This window comes from Sorex araneus, chromosome 3 (genome assembly GCF_027595985.1).
Source record: "Sorex araneus isolate mSorAra2 chromosome 3, mSorAra2.pri, whole genome shotgun sequence".
NCBI classification, from domain to species: Eukaryota; Metazoa; Chordata; class Mammalia; order Eulipotyphla; family Soricidae; genus Sorex; species Sorex araneus.
The window spans coordinates 195,627,506-195,642,657 of record NC_073304.1 but is presented as its reverse complement, the minus strand read 5'-3'; the positions used below and the strand labels follow the sequence as shown (position 1 = coordinate 195,642,657).

Here is a 15,152-nt window from a genome sequence, read left to right as displayed (position 1 = left end):
CGGCCCTCTCCCAGCCACCCCACCCCTACCCTACACATATACTGCAGTGGCCCGGATAATCTCTGACACCACAGGACCCTTTTATTAGAACACCAACCCAGTTGACAGGGGACCCTAGACCTCCAAAGCACTCCTTAGAAGTCTTCCCCCAAATGAAAGTCAAAAACGCTTAAAGAGACTGCATGGGAATATTCCCTCTCACCCGTGTCCCATCAGAACTGTTTCTAGAGTCTGCCTGGTTGTTTTAGGTTTTTTTTTTTGCACCAGGGCCTGGATGTACCTTCACATTACCTGACCAACTCCTCTTCAACTTCAGGTTCATGTTATATCAAGAAAGCATTTTCTCCCCACTCTTCACTTTTTCTCTTCATAATAATGTTGTAATCATACATTTGTGTAACTTTTTTAATACCTTCTTCTCCCTTAGTCATAAAGGGAAGGATGATAAAATTTTGTCAGTTTAACGTGAGTACCTGCCACGGTGCCTGCCAGGTAGAATTCACTTAGTTTTTGAACAGAGTGATAAAGTTCTGCATACTGTTCTTAGAGCAGTAATTAAATAATAATTTAAAATAGAGCATTTGGGGTTGGGTAGAGAGAACAGGGATTACTAGGTGTTTGTCTTTCACATGGCTGACCTTCAATCCCTGGCACCACGTGTGGTCTCTTTCCCCAAGCCACCCCCAGGAGTAAGTCCAGAGTACCGCTGGATGTATCCCAACCACCATCACCCTCCCCGCCCCCATGCCAAAAATAAAAAATAAATCTCTAATCTTCAATACCCTCTTCTGTGAAGGGATTCTGGTATCATGTATTATGACCCAGCTGCCTCTCATTTAGTTTAAATAAAAATATAGAATTGCCTTTTGTATAGTATGTTTAGAGATTTATATATATATATATATATATGGCTTTGTTTCTTATGAATTGAATTAAGTTTAGTTTTCAATTATAACTGTCATAAATCTTTAAAGAATTAATAGTATTTACTTGCATTTATATCATCTTTTAATAAATGATCTAAATTTGACTTTTTTTTTTCCTTTTCTCAGGTACTCTCTGCCCTTGACATACTCCAACCTCCACACATTGACTATTTTGAAGAAATGTATCCTAACCAGGGGAAGTAAAAGAAGGGGACAAATGTATTGATTTGTTTTTCTGACACCTTTTGGTATTCAGTTGAAGTATATTAAATCCCAACCTTACATAAGAGGTAAAATACTTGAAATCCGGTAATTTTGAAATCCCAAGTACCTGAGAGAACACAATATTTTCAATACACCCTGAGTGTAGTACCTTAAAATAGTATCCCCACATAGTCTTAGAAGATAGGTTATCATCATCCTCACATTGCAGATGAAACCAGTGTAGCAGCTATGTGATAGCAGGAGACAACTTAGTGCTCTTGTCACTGTGTCGCAGCTGTTAATCAGTCAAAAGAGTAATCCTGTCGTTCCTCCTACTATTCAGGGTAAGGTGAAAAGTAAAGAGAGAGTGTAAGTGCTGAGTTCTTTGGAATAATGTCATGATGGCATATGCCATTATTAACTTAAGTTCTGTCACATGTAGGCACAACTCTCAGTTCTGTATGCCCATGAGTTTATTTAAACCCTAAAATAACTCTCTGGAAAAAAAAAAGTGTTGTGATCATTCGTACAGAAGAGGAAATTAAGGCACAAAAGGTAAGAAACATGAGATTGCAGAGTTAGTAAATATGACTACAGTTTGACACTATATAGTCTTGATTTCAACTCTTATCTGGGTAATTGTGTCAGTGTAGAGACTTTAACATTGCCCTGAGACTTTGTTTTGTTTTGTGGCCATATCCAGCCATGGGCCCATCCTATCTCTGTGCTTCGGAATTACTCCTGCTGGGCTTAGGGAAACATATGGAGTGCTGGTGTTAAAGTCTGGCTTGGCCACATGCAAGGCAAACACTCTACCTGCTGTACTATCTCTCCAGCCCTAATTCCCCTGGTACTACTATTAATGTGTAAAAATACTGTGAGTACCATGGATAATAAGATAATACCTGATAACAGTTCTTGGAAATGTGTATGAAAAAGATCGTGACATAAGTTAGAACTTCTGACACTTCTGGACAAAATTTTGCAGTTTGGACTTGGTGAAGCTTTTGGTGAGAGATGAAATTCTGTATCGTTGAATTTGGTAAGTTCGTGATAGTGCAGTATTCACTCTAGGCTTTTCATTAATACTAGATCTGTGACTCAGAATGGAAACTAATGCAGGATAATTTTTTCTGATTTAGCAGGGATAAATGAAAATTTCTTACACAGATGGTAATTCCATACTAGACAATTATCTCTGATAATATCCTTAGTAACTAGGAACAATTAAGAGCTTCCCAAAGGGAAAGAAACTGCTAAGGTTACTAGAGAGTTGGGAAATCTTATAAGATGATAGAATTATCACTGATCAACACTGTTGGGATTTTTTTGATCTGATAAACCAAAAGCTTTTGAATGCTGTAATCCTTGGTGATATTTTAGCTTATGAATCATTTATGGAATTAATCTCTTTTTCTCTTTGTCAAATCACCATGAATTAGAAAGTTACAGAATATTTATGATTGATGTGTATATTCTTCCAGCACCAATCCCCTCACCGGTGCCCATTACCCTCCACCAGTGTTCACAGTTTCCCTCCCAGCCCCTAGCCTGCTTCTGTGCCACTTTTCCATTCCCCCATATCCGAGTGTTCCCTTCCCTAACTTATCCTTCTCACCCTAGCCCTAGTGACAAGCTTCCTATTGAAGACCATTTCTCTTGCTCTTTGCTTCTATCTCCATTCAGCATTTGATACAGCATGAGGTTTCCATATATCCCACATATGAGAAGGCTCTTTCTGAGTCATTCCCTCTGGTTGATTTTACTCAACACAATACTCTCCAGATCCATCCAGCTTGCGTGACTTTATCTTTTCGTAAGGCTGATTAGTATTCCATTGTGTATATGCACCATGATTAATCCCTTTATCCAGTGAAGCATTAACTGTAAGTTGGGTTGTGCCAGCCATGCACATCCAAAGAATGGACTGATCATTGACCAATAGAAGTGTTCTTGCAGGGCCGTAGTAGAGCATATGCATTGCGTGCAGGAGGCCTGGATTTAATCACTAATATTACATGGTCCCCTGAGCATTGCTGTGGGAGACCCCTCCCAAAACAACTGGGCGTAACCCCTAGCACCTCCAGGTGTGACCCAAAACCAAGTGAGTGGTTTATATCTGGGCTCATGGGCCAGACCAAGTGGTTCTGACACCGACTTTTTTTTCTTTTTAGATCATTACAGTAATTACTCATATAACACTGTTGAAAAGTCTTGGACACTGACTTTAAGAGAACCAGCATGGAATGAGAGCAAGTCCTTGGTCAACTGTGTACAAGGCAAACATCCTATCACTGTATTTTTTTTATAATTGCTCCAGCCCCAAGAAAATTTTTTATTTGAAGCATTATTTTATGGAGAATATGGACAGCAATTCCATGCTAGACCACTTACAATTTAAACAATGGAAATTTTAATGAGGTGATCTTGTGTCCTGGTTTGCCAGAACAGCCCTGGCTTTTATTTTACCTAATGTCCTGCTATAATTAGTAAATTCCTCCTTTCACTTTCAGAAGTGTTTATGTTTGAATAATAGGCATAGCTTGTGTAGACATTTTTTTTCTTTTTTCTTCTCTCAATCTTTTAAAATTCAGGTAATATTGGTTTATAAATGTGTAGGTATTTATAATTTTAGAGGTATAATCTTACAAATTATTATAAAGCCACCTCCAAATGACCAATATTCCTCCTTCATTATCCATAAAGCCCTTCTTCACTCCTGCACCCTTGGGTTGTCTCTTTCTTGTCATCAGTCTAAGGATTTGTCTTCATTGGACATGATCTATTCCCTTCCTCCCTCCCTCATGTCCCTCCTCTCCCTCCTTCCCTCAGGGCTTAACTTCTGGTAGGCTGGGGGAGGGGAGGGTCATATGAGATGCCAGGGATTGAGTCTGGTGGTCCATGTCCCTACCTACTGTATTATCTCCCCAGCCCCATGCTTTGTTTATATACCATATACAAGTGAGATCATCTAGTACTTATCTTTCTCATCTGTTTTACTTAACATGACACCCACCAGTTCCATCCATGGTACAGCAAAATGCAAGATTTAATTTATTCTGATAGCTAAGCAATATTCCGTTGTATATATATATCACTACTTCTTTATCCATTCATTTGTCTTTGGCATTTGGGTAATTTCCAGATTTCGGCTGTTGTAAATAGTGCTGCAGTGAACACTGGTGTGCATATGTCTTTTTGTATTAGTGTTTTTGTGGGTTTTCCCTTAGATAAGTATGAGTGGAATTGCTGGGTCATATACTATTTCTATTTTTAATTTTTTGAGAAATCTCCATACTGTTTTTCATAGAGGCTGAACCAATTTTCATTCCATTGCAGGCAGTGTTTATTTCTTTTGTTCCTGTGCCACACCCTACAGTGCTCAATGCTGGAGTGGGGGGCAGGAGGTGATTCCACTCCTGGCAGTGCTTAGGGGACCATGTGGGAATTATCCAGGGCTTTCCACATGCAGATCATTATCATGCAAATCCACTTGCCTGCCCTTAGCCTATTAAGTGATCTCCCCAGCCATAGAGGCAATATCTAAACAGAGATCTCTTATCATAGAGCAAGAGAGAGAATCTATGTTCATATTGGCCAATTAGAATTCTTGATAGGCAGTAATGTACTATTTTTGCATTTCAGATGCTGTAGTTTAATTTTTTAATTTTATTTTTATGAAGTAGTTCATAATAATTTATTACATTTAATATCCCAACACCAATCACACCACCACTACAACTTCCCACCACAATATTTCATATATTTCTACCCCGACCTCCAAACCATACCCCCAAGCAGGACCTAAGTAATTTATTTTAGTATTGCCTGTTATGAATAACTCACTAAAAATGATCCAAAAATTTTCCTTAGAGGAAAGTGTGTGAAGGTTGTTGTATTTCACACTGGAGCCATTGAGCTCTTATATAAGAGATTACTAACATACTGTTAAAGATTGAACCTTGTGTGTGCACTCTGTCTCTCTCTGTCTCTGTCTCTCTGTCTCTGTCCCTATATATCTGTGTGTGTGTGTGTGTGTGTTTCCCCTCCCCGAGATTGGTTGCCTTCTACTTTACACCCATCAAATGTGGTGTGATACTCTTTGTACATCAGTGGTGTAGAGTATGAGATGTTGTACAGCCTTGAATGTAGCCACATGCTCCAGGAATTCTAAAATTTTAAATAGAGTGATATAGGTGAGGTTAATTTTCTTTTGACTGCATGGTAACTTTGGGGTCTGGAGGCATGTGTCTCTGTGTTGACTCCTTCCGAGAGATTTATTTGTAAGTCTCTGGATGATGGCCATTAATGAGCCTATATGGCACCAGAGGCAGTTCGTGAGCATGACTGCCATGTTACTGGAAGCACAGGGAGATGGGGGAAGGTTGCCCATTCCCAACTCTGCAAGCCTGGAAATTTCAGTCACAAGTCCCGCATACCTATGTTTTTCAGCAGATTCATTCATTGATGAGACTCGTCCGAGCCTGTGGAGATAGGCCATCAACGTGGTGGCAATTTAGTTCTGGAGATTTTCAGCTGCCAAGGCTCTGTTGGGGCAGGGAGGGGAACTCACCTGCTCCCCTTTGGGTTACCCTGGATGAGACAGCCTGGTGCGGGGTAGGCATCTCTTTGGCCTGTTGCTCTACGTTGCTCTCTTCGTGAGATTTATTTGTGAGTCTCTGAATCATGCAGTTAATGAGCTTATATGGAACCAGATGCAGTAGTTTAATTGATAGTTTTCTGCTCATTGTATTTTGTAGCAACATTTTATAATTTAAAGAATACACAATATGTGATTCCTGGGGCTGGGAAGTAGCTCAATGGGCTGGAATAAACAAAACAAAATGTGTATATGCATAAGTAAGTGCACACTTTCTACAATAGTAGTACCAGCAAGAACTGGAGATCTACATCCAATGGGTTTTGAATACTCATTGGAAGAATTTCCTATTCATTTATTCTGTAAACATAAGCATCAGCTGTGTTCCTAAAGAAAAAAAAATTTTTTTCTGTCTCTTGTATATTTAGCACTTAGAACAATGCTTAATATATAATATAGTAGGTATTAAGTGAATTAGATGGTCTCTGCTCTTCAGGTTTATAATCTAATGAAGGATGCGATCATATAAATAGTAACTATAAAGCCCTACTGTACAGGACTGAAGGCAAGTCTTGCCTTGGAATGTTGCTGACCCAGATTCTCATGGTCTCCCAAAGCACCACTGCTGTGGCCCAATCCCCTCCCCACCCTAATAATAATAATAATAATAATAATAATATTGTTGGTTAGAAACTATGGTGATACAAACTTATCAAAGTATCCCAAAAGCATTGGGGAATCTGATATTCACTTGGATATTTTTAGTTTCCAAACTGAATTATTTGAAAGGCATATAGTGATATAAAATAGAACTAGTGCGAGAGAGCTAGTACAGGGCTAATGTGCTTTCCTTGCATGTTGCTGACCCAGGTTCAGTCTAGGCATGGCCTATGGTCCTCTAAGTATGGCCAAGAGTGACCCCTGAGCACCGCTGTGTGTAGCCCCAAACCTAAACAAATAAAATTTCCCACTGTTAACAACTTACTTTCTGTCACCTTACCTCTGAAGTTGAGATAAGAAACACAGAGAATGATAAAAAAAAAAAAAGTTACTTGAACAATCCAAAATAAATTTCTAACTTTAACCATCACTTACTATCGAGTCAGCTTATTTATTCATTCGGCCAAACATTAAACACTACTGCTTATAAATAGCATTGTTCTAATCTCTTTTTGGATTGGTCATTTAACTTCTTTTAAATTTAGTGTATCAAGCTCTATTCTGAGTACTTTATCTCCATTTTTACCTCAGGAAAGTAGATAATTTGTACAAGATACTTAGAAATAATATTTTGTCTGGTCTGCTGGGTGGGAGTTCTTTTTTTTTTTTTTTTTTTTTTTTTTGCATTTTGGGTCATACCTGGCATTGCACAGGGGTTACTCCTGGTTCATGCACTCAGGAATTAGTCCTGGCGGTGCTTGGGGAGCCATATGGGATGCTGGGAATCGAACCCGGGTTGGCCATGTGCAAGGCAAACACCCTACCGGCTGTGCTATCCCTCCAGCCCCTAGGTGTGAGTTCTTAATCCTCAACTGCCTCTTTCCCTTAAGAAGCATACAGTCTGTCAGGGAGAGATATGTTGTAACTACCACCTATTGCAGAATGTGCCCAAAGAATTTGGCTCAATGGTGTGGGACTTTAAATGAAGGGGCGTTAGTAAGGTGGGTAGGGCACTTGCCTTGCATGTGGACAACCCAGGTTTGATCCCCAGCACCATTGACATCCCCCAAAGCTTACCAGAAGTGATTCCTGAATGCAGAGACAGAAGTAAGCTCAGAGCACCGCCAGGTGTGGCCCAAAAACAAACAAAAAAGCTTCATTGGGAGCTAGAGTGATAGTACAGTGATTAAGGCTCTTGCCTTGCACATGGACAGCCTGGATTCAACCTCTTAGCCCCCATATCGCTCCCAAGCATAGAGCCAGGAGTAAGCCCTAGTAATGTCAGGTGTGGCACAAAAAACAAAATAAAACCATTGAGGAAAATATATTTCAGATGAGTATTGAAAGGCTGAGAAAGATTTGAATAGGTAATTGGAAGGAGGGTGGGGATTCCAGATGGAGCTGTGTCAGAAATGGCTTTTAGGAAATAATCCGTTTGGCTAGAGCTTAGCATTCATGAATAATGAGAAATTAAACTCATTGGGGCATAGTCATGGAGGGGATTGGATATTGAACTAAGAATATTAGTCGTGGGGGCTGGAGAGATCGTACAGCCAGTAGGGCACTTACTTTCCTTGTGACCAACTGAGTTTTGATCCCTGGCATCCCATATGGTTCCTCAAGCCTACCAATAGTGACTCCCAACTGCAGTTACTGCCAGGAGTAACCCCCTGAGCACCGTCAGGTGTGACCTCAAAACAAAACAAAATGGTCTTTTTGCCTTTTATGGAAGACCCCCCATCAAAGATCTTAATCAGCAGTGATGGAATCAAAGTATGCTTTATAGCTTAACAGGGGGTTTCTGTTGGGGATGATGAGAAAGTTGTAGAATTTATTAGTGATTTAATTGTTCTCTGACAATATTTAATGGCAGTCATTTGTGCACACAAAAATGTTTAAAGTGATAAATGCTTTTAGAATTTTCAGAATTTTAAAATAATTTAAAAAGAGACCATGAAGTAGTTGCTATAATTTACCATCTAATTTTTTTAACCAAGAAATTGGAGTCATACCAAGAGGTGTGACTTACTCAGGGCTTACTACTGGCAGGGTGCTGGGGATGGAACATGGGTCAGCCACGTATAAGACAAACACTTCACTTGTTATACTATCACTCTGGCCCCTCCACGGAAGTTTAAGAATATCAAAACAGAGGCTGGAGAGATAGTACAGTGGGTAGGGCATTTGCCTTGTACATGTCTCACCCATTTTTTATTTCTGGCACCATATATGGTCCCCCAATCCCTTCCAGGATCATCCTGAGCACTGCTGGGTGTGACCTAAAAAAACAAGTCAGAGTACATTATTTTTTGGCCAAAATTTCCAGCTTCCTTTTCATTTTGATAATTAATATTGAAAAGGACCGGATTCAAAATGAATTCAAAATTTAAGCTTTGAATTGGCCTTAAACTGATTATTCAAAATCTCCACTTCAGTTATTCTATTAATAAATAAGTATGAACTTAGAGTAATGTCAGAGTTGTGCATTTAAATTGAAGCATTTGACGGGCCAGAGAGATAGTACAGTAGGTAGGGCATTTACCTTTACACAGCCAACCCAGACTCGATACCTGGCATCACATACAGTCTCCCGAACACTGCCAGGAGTAAGCCCTGAGTAAGTCACACCTCTTGGTTGTGCCCTGAGCATTGCCTAGTATAGCCCAAAAATCAAACAAAAATAAAAATAAATTGAAGCATTTGAGGGCCAGGATGTGGCTCAGTGGTAGAGCACTTGCCTTGTATCATGAGAATTGGGGTCAGTGACCAGCACCACATGGTCCCTGAAGCATTACAGGGCACCACTTCCAAGCAGCAAGCCAGAAGTACTCTCCAAATCCAGCTGGGTGTTTCCCAAAAGTCACAATAAAATTAAATGAAACATTTGCAAACGAGGGAGAGGAGGGGGTTGGGAAATAAATGTAATCACCTTTTGTTCAGTTCTAGTCACGTACTTTATTTCCAGAACATGAGCTAGAAATCAAGAATGTGCTGTTCTTTCAAGAATGTGCTGTTCCTCAGAAACTTCCCCATAAATGAAAGCTTTCACCAGGCTAAGTTCCTGCTGGTATTGAGAGAGAAACTGTTGGGAAGCACTGAAGTGTGGTGCACACCCAGTGCTGTCCAGGGACTCTGCCCAGCTCAGTACTTGGAGGCCATTCTTCCTGTCTGTGCTTGGGGGACAGGAGCATTCAGTCGCATGCAGGAATTGAACTGAGACCTTCTGCATGCATCTGTACCAACCTGCTGAGTTCTGTCTCCATCCCAAGAGGATGTCATGTCAGACAGCTGTTTCATGTGGGGTTTAGTTAAAGAAAATAACACTCTGTCCTAATACCGGGGACCACAATGCTGTTGAATTTAATGAGAATTTGATGCATTGCATTACAACTTGGCATCTTCCACAATGATTCAATGCTCAATATTCATTTTATCCCTTTTGAACTTTACCCTAAGGAAAGCATATACCAGCAGGTAGTGCCAAGTGTAAGTGTGCATTACTGTTATCCTTAAGGAGTTTGAGTCCAGTAAGGGTATCAATAGAGATAGTAACCAAGTTTTATATATAAAAATATGCTCTGACCTCCTCCCCACCAAGAAGAGATTATAGACTATATCTGGAACCTAAAATATTGTTTTATTAGCCCTTCATCTGTGAATATGTGCATTTGCTCTGTAGGGTTAAGATGGTAGATTAGTTACGGCCAAACTACATATGAAAAACACAGCTTGCCTTGACCTTTCTCCAGGGCACTTTGGGAAAAAGAGAGCTAATGGCCTCTCCAGGATATTCTTTTTTGTTTTGTTGCATGTGTGATTATAGCCTTAGTGATAAGGATTCAGCCAGTAGGATCTCCCTGGCTATGACAGAATGTGAATAACAATAGCCTTCCAACTTTTATTGCTTTCCGGTGGTAGACTTGATTTTTTAAAAATCATTTTTAAAGTTTAAGGTAGTTTTAATTTTCTGTACAAATTATTTGCCTTAATCCTGTACAACAAATTAGTTGCCTTAAAAAGAAGAGGAATTTGCTTTTGCCTAGAAGAGGTTGTGTTCAAACATTTTAACAATGTGACCTTTCCACTGATTTCTGTAGAGAAGCACAGGCTTGCTTCAGAAAAGGTCAGTGACTCTAATTGAAGCATAAACTGATTTTTTTTTTTCTAGTTGGAAAGGCAAGCATGCTTTCGGTTGCAAAGAGGATGAGATTTAAGGCTGACCAGTTGTTAGAAGAAAAAACAATTCTCTGTGTGATGCATTGCTGCTTCCTTTTTATGGAAAGCATTGTTTGTAATCAACAGTCTCTGTAAACAAGATTTTCATTATCTGTGCCATTTAATTTCCTCATTTTTATTTGACTGGGTTCTAAATTAAAATTTAGAATATCTGGGTTCTAAATTAAAATTTCCTTTGCTTCTGTTTTCTGGTTTTGGTGCTTGGGTCCTCATACATACAGAACATGTGCTCAGCCACTGGTCCCCATACTTGTCCCCTTGGTCTGAGAACTACTATATTTGGAAGCAGCTGGGCATCTCTCTCCTATATGTAAAACTTTGGTGGTACCTTCAGTATATGCTCTTGGTACTGGAGCCTAGCAGCATTCTAAAATCAGACCCTTCCTCCATTTTTTGTGCTTGTCATACTCTCATCATCTTAGTTCTGCTGCTTGACTATACCAGTATTGAGTTTAGTGACTACCATCCCATCGCAAAATGGAAACAAAAGCTTCTTTGTTTATTTCAAAATTCTTCCTATTATTTCAGGACTTGAGAAAATAGAAAATCTTTTCTAGTGGCAAATTTGGAGTCTGAAATCAGACTGCCTAAATTTGAATCCATTTTTGCTTTTTACTGCCTTTTGTGATCTTGGACAAGTTATCCCTCTGTGACCAATTTCCTGGTTAAGAAAATGAGATGGTGAATGGAGTTCATGCCCAATTCAATCAGCTTAATCAATGGCTGAATAAATAGCAGTGCTTCTACATTATTTTAAAAAAGAAAAGAAAGAAAATGAAATGGTGAATTACATTAACTACCTCATGGTCTCTTTTTAAATTATTTTTAAATGTTTTGTTATGTATATTAGGGAAGGTGTTGGGGAAAGGCATATAGGGTAGAAATTGAACCCAGAACTGGTAGAGCTTAGTGTAGCTACAAGAGAATCAGGAACATTCTTAAATCTTTCTGATGCAAATGTAACATACCCACTACCAGCAGGTGCTGTGAGCACTCAACACAAACAAAGGAATTTTCATCAGTTATCTTGTCTCTATAGTTTTTTTAATAAAATATGAACTGTTAATGAGGAATGGGTTGTTAAACATCAGTCCTCATATTTTCTTACCTGATCTCCTTCACAGGACAACTGAAATCACTTTATCCAAACTGAATCCACATTATTTCTGTCTTACTGCTGCTTCCTTACCAGACCGTTTTAATTATGATGATATGACATAATTTCCTTTTTCTTTTTTGTTTTTGGGCTGCATCCGGTAGTGCTCAAGTTTTACTCCTGGCTCTTCGCTCAGGGACCACTCCTGGTGGTGCGCAGGGGATCATAATAGGTGCCATGGATCAGACTCAAGCTGGCCGTGTGCAAGGCAAGCCCCCTACCCATTGTGTTATCTCGCTGTCCCTGCATAATTCCCTTTTCAACCTGATATATCTTTAGAACTTTTTCCTCCTGTGCCCTGCCGTAGCAGTAGTAGCCATGTCTCTTAGTCGCCTGATCCTGGCTTTATAAAGATTATCTGGGCTTTTTTTAGTGCATTAGCAAATGCTGAGGTTGTTTGAAAGAACTGTTTAAAGTTCTAACTCATAGTGGGAATTCTCCCTGCCCCTTTGAAGAGAGTCACTAGGGTTGGAACAGCTTTTTCACACCAGCCCTTTGAAACACCTGTGATCCATGAAACTTAAAAAAAAAAAAAAATCTGAAGCTTGAAATCTACTCTTTTCACCTCTTCGTTAATAAATAAATATATCTGTAAAACTTCCCAGCTGGTGGGAATGAAACCTGTCATGCCTCCCAGCTATTAAAGGATAATATTGAATAACAACAAAGCCACACCTAATTTGAGCTGCTGAAAAAGCCTTATAACACTGTTAACATTCTGAACCACTTAATCTGCTTATTAGCCTTTTGACATTTTTAATTCAGGTGTGAGTTTAGAGGCATTCCAAAGACTATTTGATTTTTTTTTTTTTGGTCCTATCTCACTGTTTCAGCTATTTCTGTGTTTTGTGTTTCTTTTTAGAAGATTGATAGACACCAGGAGGTCTGTTACATTGAGACCCAGAGGTTTCAGAGGCCAGAAAATTTCCGACCTACCTTAATTCAAGGATATGGGGAATCAGTGGGACTTTTAGCCACTTCATAAACCAGCTGAGTCTCCTGCTACCTACCCAATTTATTTGAGAGCAGTACTTCAGGGAACTTAATAATAAACCTGTGGCACACCAACACAAATCTATATTTTAACCTGAGTGCAATTTATTTTGTACTGGAGGTTCACTCTGTGCATAGTGTATAAAAGTAATTGTTAGGTAGGAACAGCAATTTGAATGATATAATTTGTGATAGGTTGAATAATTACATGTTTAATTTACAGTCTTTCCATCTTACTGATAGATTACTTAGAGATGGCAAGAGAACCAGATGGTAGAAAACAGAATCCAGTTCAAATGGCATTTTTCCAAAGAGAGTTTGGTCCGTATGAGCCAAGCAAAGTTGTGTTTTTATGTATGTGCAAATGTGTGTGTGTGTGTGTGTGTGTGTGTATGTTTTACTGATAATATTGGAATACTACTAGTCCATCACTGCATACCAGTCTGATAGCTCATTTTTGCCACTCTCAGTTTATGACTGAGAATCCCTTCAGGTTACTAGAATCCTGTAACTAAATCCAGAAGTTCTCTGTATGGAGATTTTCAGAGATCTCACAGAGATTGGCACTTTCAGTTGCTCCCATAAATTTCTAATCTAAAAAACTAACCCTAGGTCTATCTCAAAAATAATATGAATGTGGCATCTTTTTTTTTTAAAGAAAACATTTCTTATTGTCATACAAAGGAATTTATTAAAATATAGGTATTTTTTATGTTTGTGTGTATGTGTGTGTCTGTCAAGAAAACACATGAGATCCTTTTATAACTGTAGCACTGTAGCACTATCGTTCTGTTGTTCATCGATTTGCTCGAGCAGGCACCAGTAACGTCTCCATTGTGAGACTTGTTGTTACTGTTTTTGGCATATGGAATACGCCTTGGGTAGCTTGCCAGGCTCTGCTATGCGGGCAGGACTCGCGGTAGCTTGCTGGGCTCTCCAAGAGGGACAGAGGAATCAAACCCGGGTCAGCCACATGCAAGTCAAACGCCCTACCCACTGTGCTATCACTCCAGTCCAAAGTGATTAAAATTTTCCTCCTCGGTGATGAAATTCTTTAATGTTTCTTATTAACATACATTCTTTTGTCCCACTCTCCCTAAGGGAAATGGGGTGGAATGATAGGAAGAAATGAGAACATAGTTGTACTTTTTGGCAAAGGTCATGGACTTTGATACTATCAATCATGAGTTCAGATCCTGATACACTGCTCTCCTTCCTTTTGTATTTCAAAACACTTTTCTCTGAGCTTCATTTTCCTCAGTGATAGAGGTGTTTTTTTCTTGAAGGTTTATTTTAAGGAATAAGTGAATTAATGTATACAAGACATTTGGATGGGGGCTGAAGTGATAGCACAGCAGGTAGGGCGTTTGCCTTGAACACAGCCAACCCGGGTTCAATTCCCAGCATCCCATATGGTCCCCCAAGCACCGCCAGGAGCAATTCCTGAGTGCATGAGCTGGGTATGACCCCCCAAAAACAGAAAAAAAAAAAACATTTGGCAGTTTATTGGACCTGATGATAACGGCTTTTACTTATTACATAGCAATTCTTTGTGTTCCCTATGTTTCACACATTTATATATGATCATATTAGGACTGGCTTCTTAAGAGTAATTAGGAATAGCTAAAGCAAAATAAATTTAATGCTGAATGACTTTAGAAAATTCTCCATAAATAGCAACTGTTTTCTAGTCAAACTTCTGTAACCATGTACATTAAAATATTGTTGCTTCCTTGTTTTCTCTTCTTGATTTTTATGTATCAGTCTCAGCCTTTTTCAAACCTTTTGAATGTTGCCCTGCTTTCATCCATTCTTTATTTTTTTTCTGTTTTGTCATTGAGTTAGCATGTCCTCAATACCCACTTGGTACCCAGTCAGTATCTATTGATGCTAATGATGATGGTTAAACAAAGCTGCTGTTGGCATCAGTCCTGCAGCCTCCGAGACTGCTTGAGTAATCGTGATTTCCTAAAAACAGAAAAAGCCTCAATTATCTTACTCATAATTGAAGGTCAGGGTTTGATGTCAGCATTTGTTTCTGTGGTGATTGTGTAGCTTTTTCAGCAGAATTACCTTTGACAGTTGGAGTAGTCAGGCTTTCTGGCATAAGGCTGATTACCAGGCATTCTTAAATTACTTCCTAAAATAGATGTAGCATCATAGAGATAGTTTAAACAAATATTGATCATAGTACAGATTTGTTTGATTTGAACAAGCGGTCAGCGGAGGTCATTGAAGTGTAATTGGCTGCCAGGTTCTAGATCAGTTTCCTAGTCTTCTTATAATTCTTTTTTAAGCCAAAGAAAATTGTTTTTCTACCTGATTCCTTTTTTTTTTTTTTTTTGCTTTTTCGACTTTATGCACACATTTTCTTCTG

General features: G+C 39.1%; 1 protein-coding gene across 1 annotated transcript in view; it reads left to right on the top strand.

Moving 5' to 3' along the window:
• NLK (nemo like kinase) overlaps positions 1–15,152 on the top strand; it is a 147,513-nt gene that overhangs the window by 84,562 nt on the left and 47,799 nt on the right. Inside the window, exon 3 of the mRNA XM_055131283.1 lies at positions 1,053–1,108. Within this exon, the coding sequence (XP_054987258.1) occupies positions 1,053–1,108 (56 nt within the window). The remainder of the gene's footprint in view (positions 1–1,052; positions 1,109–15,152) is intronic.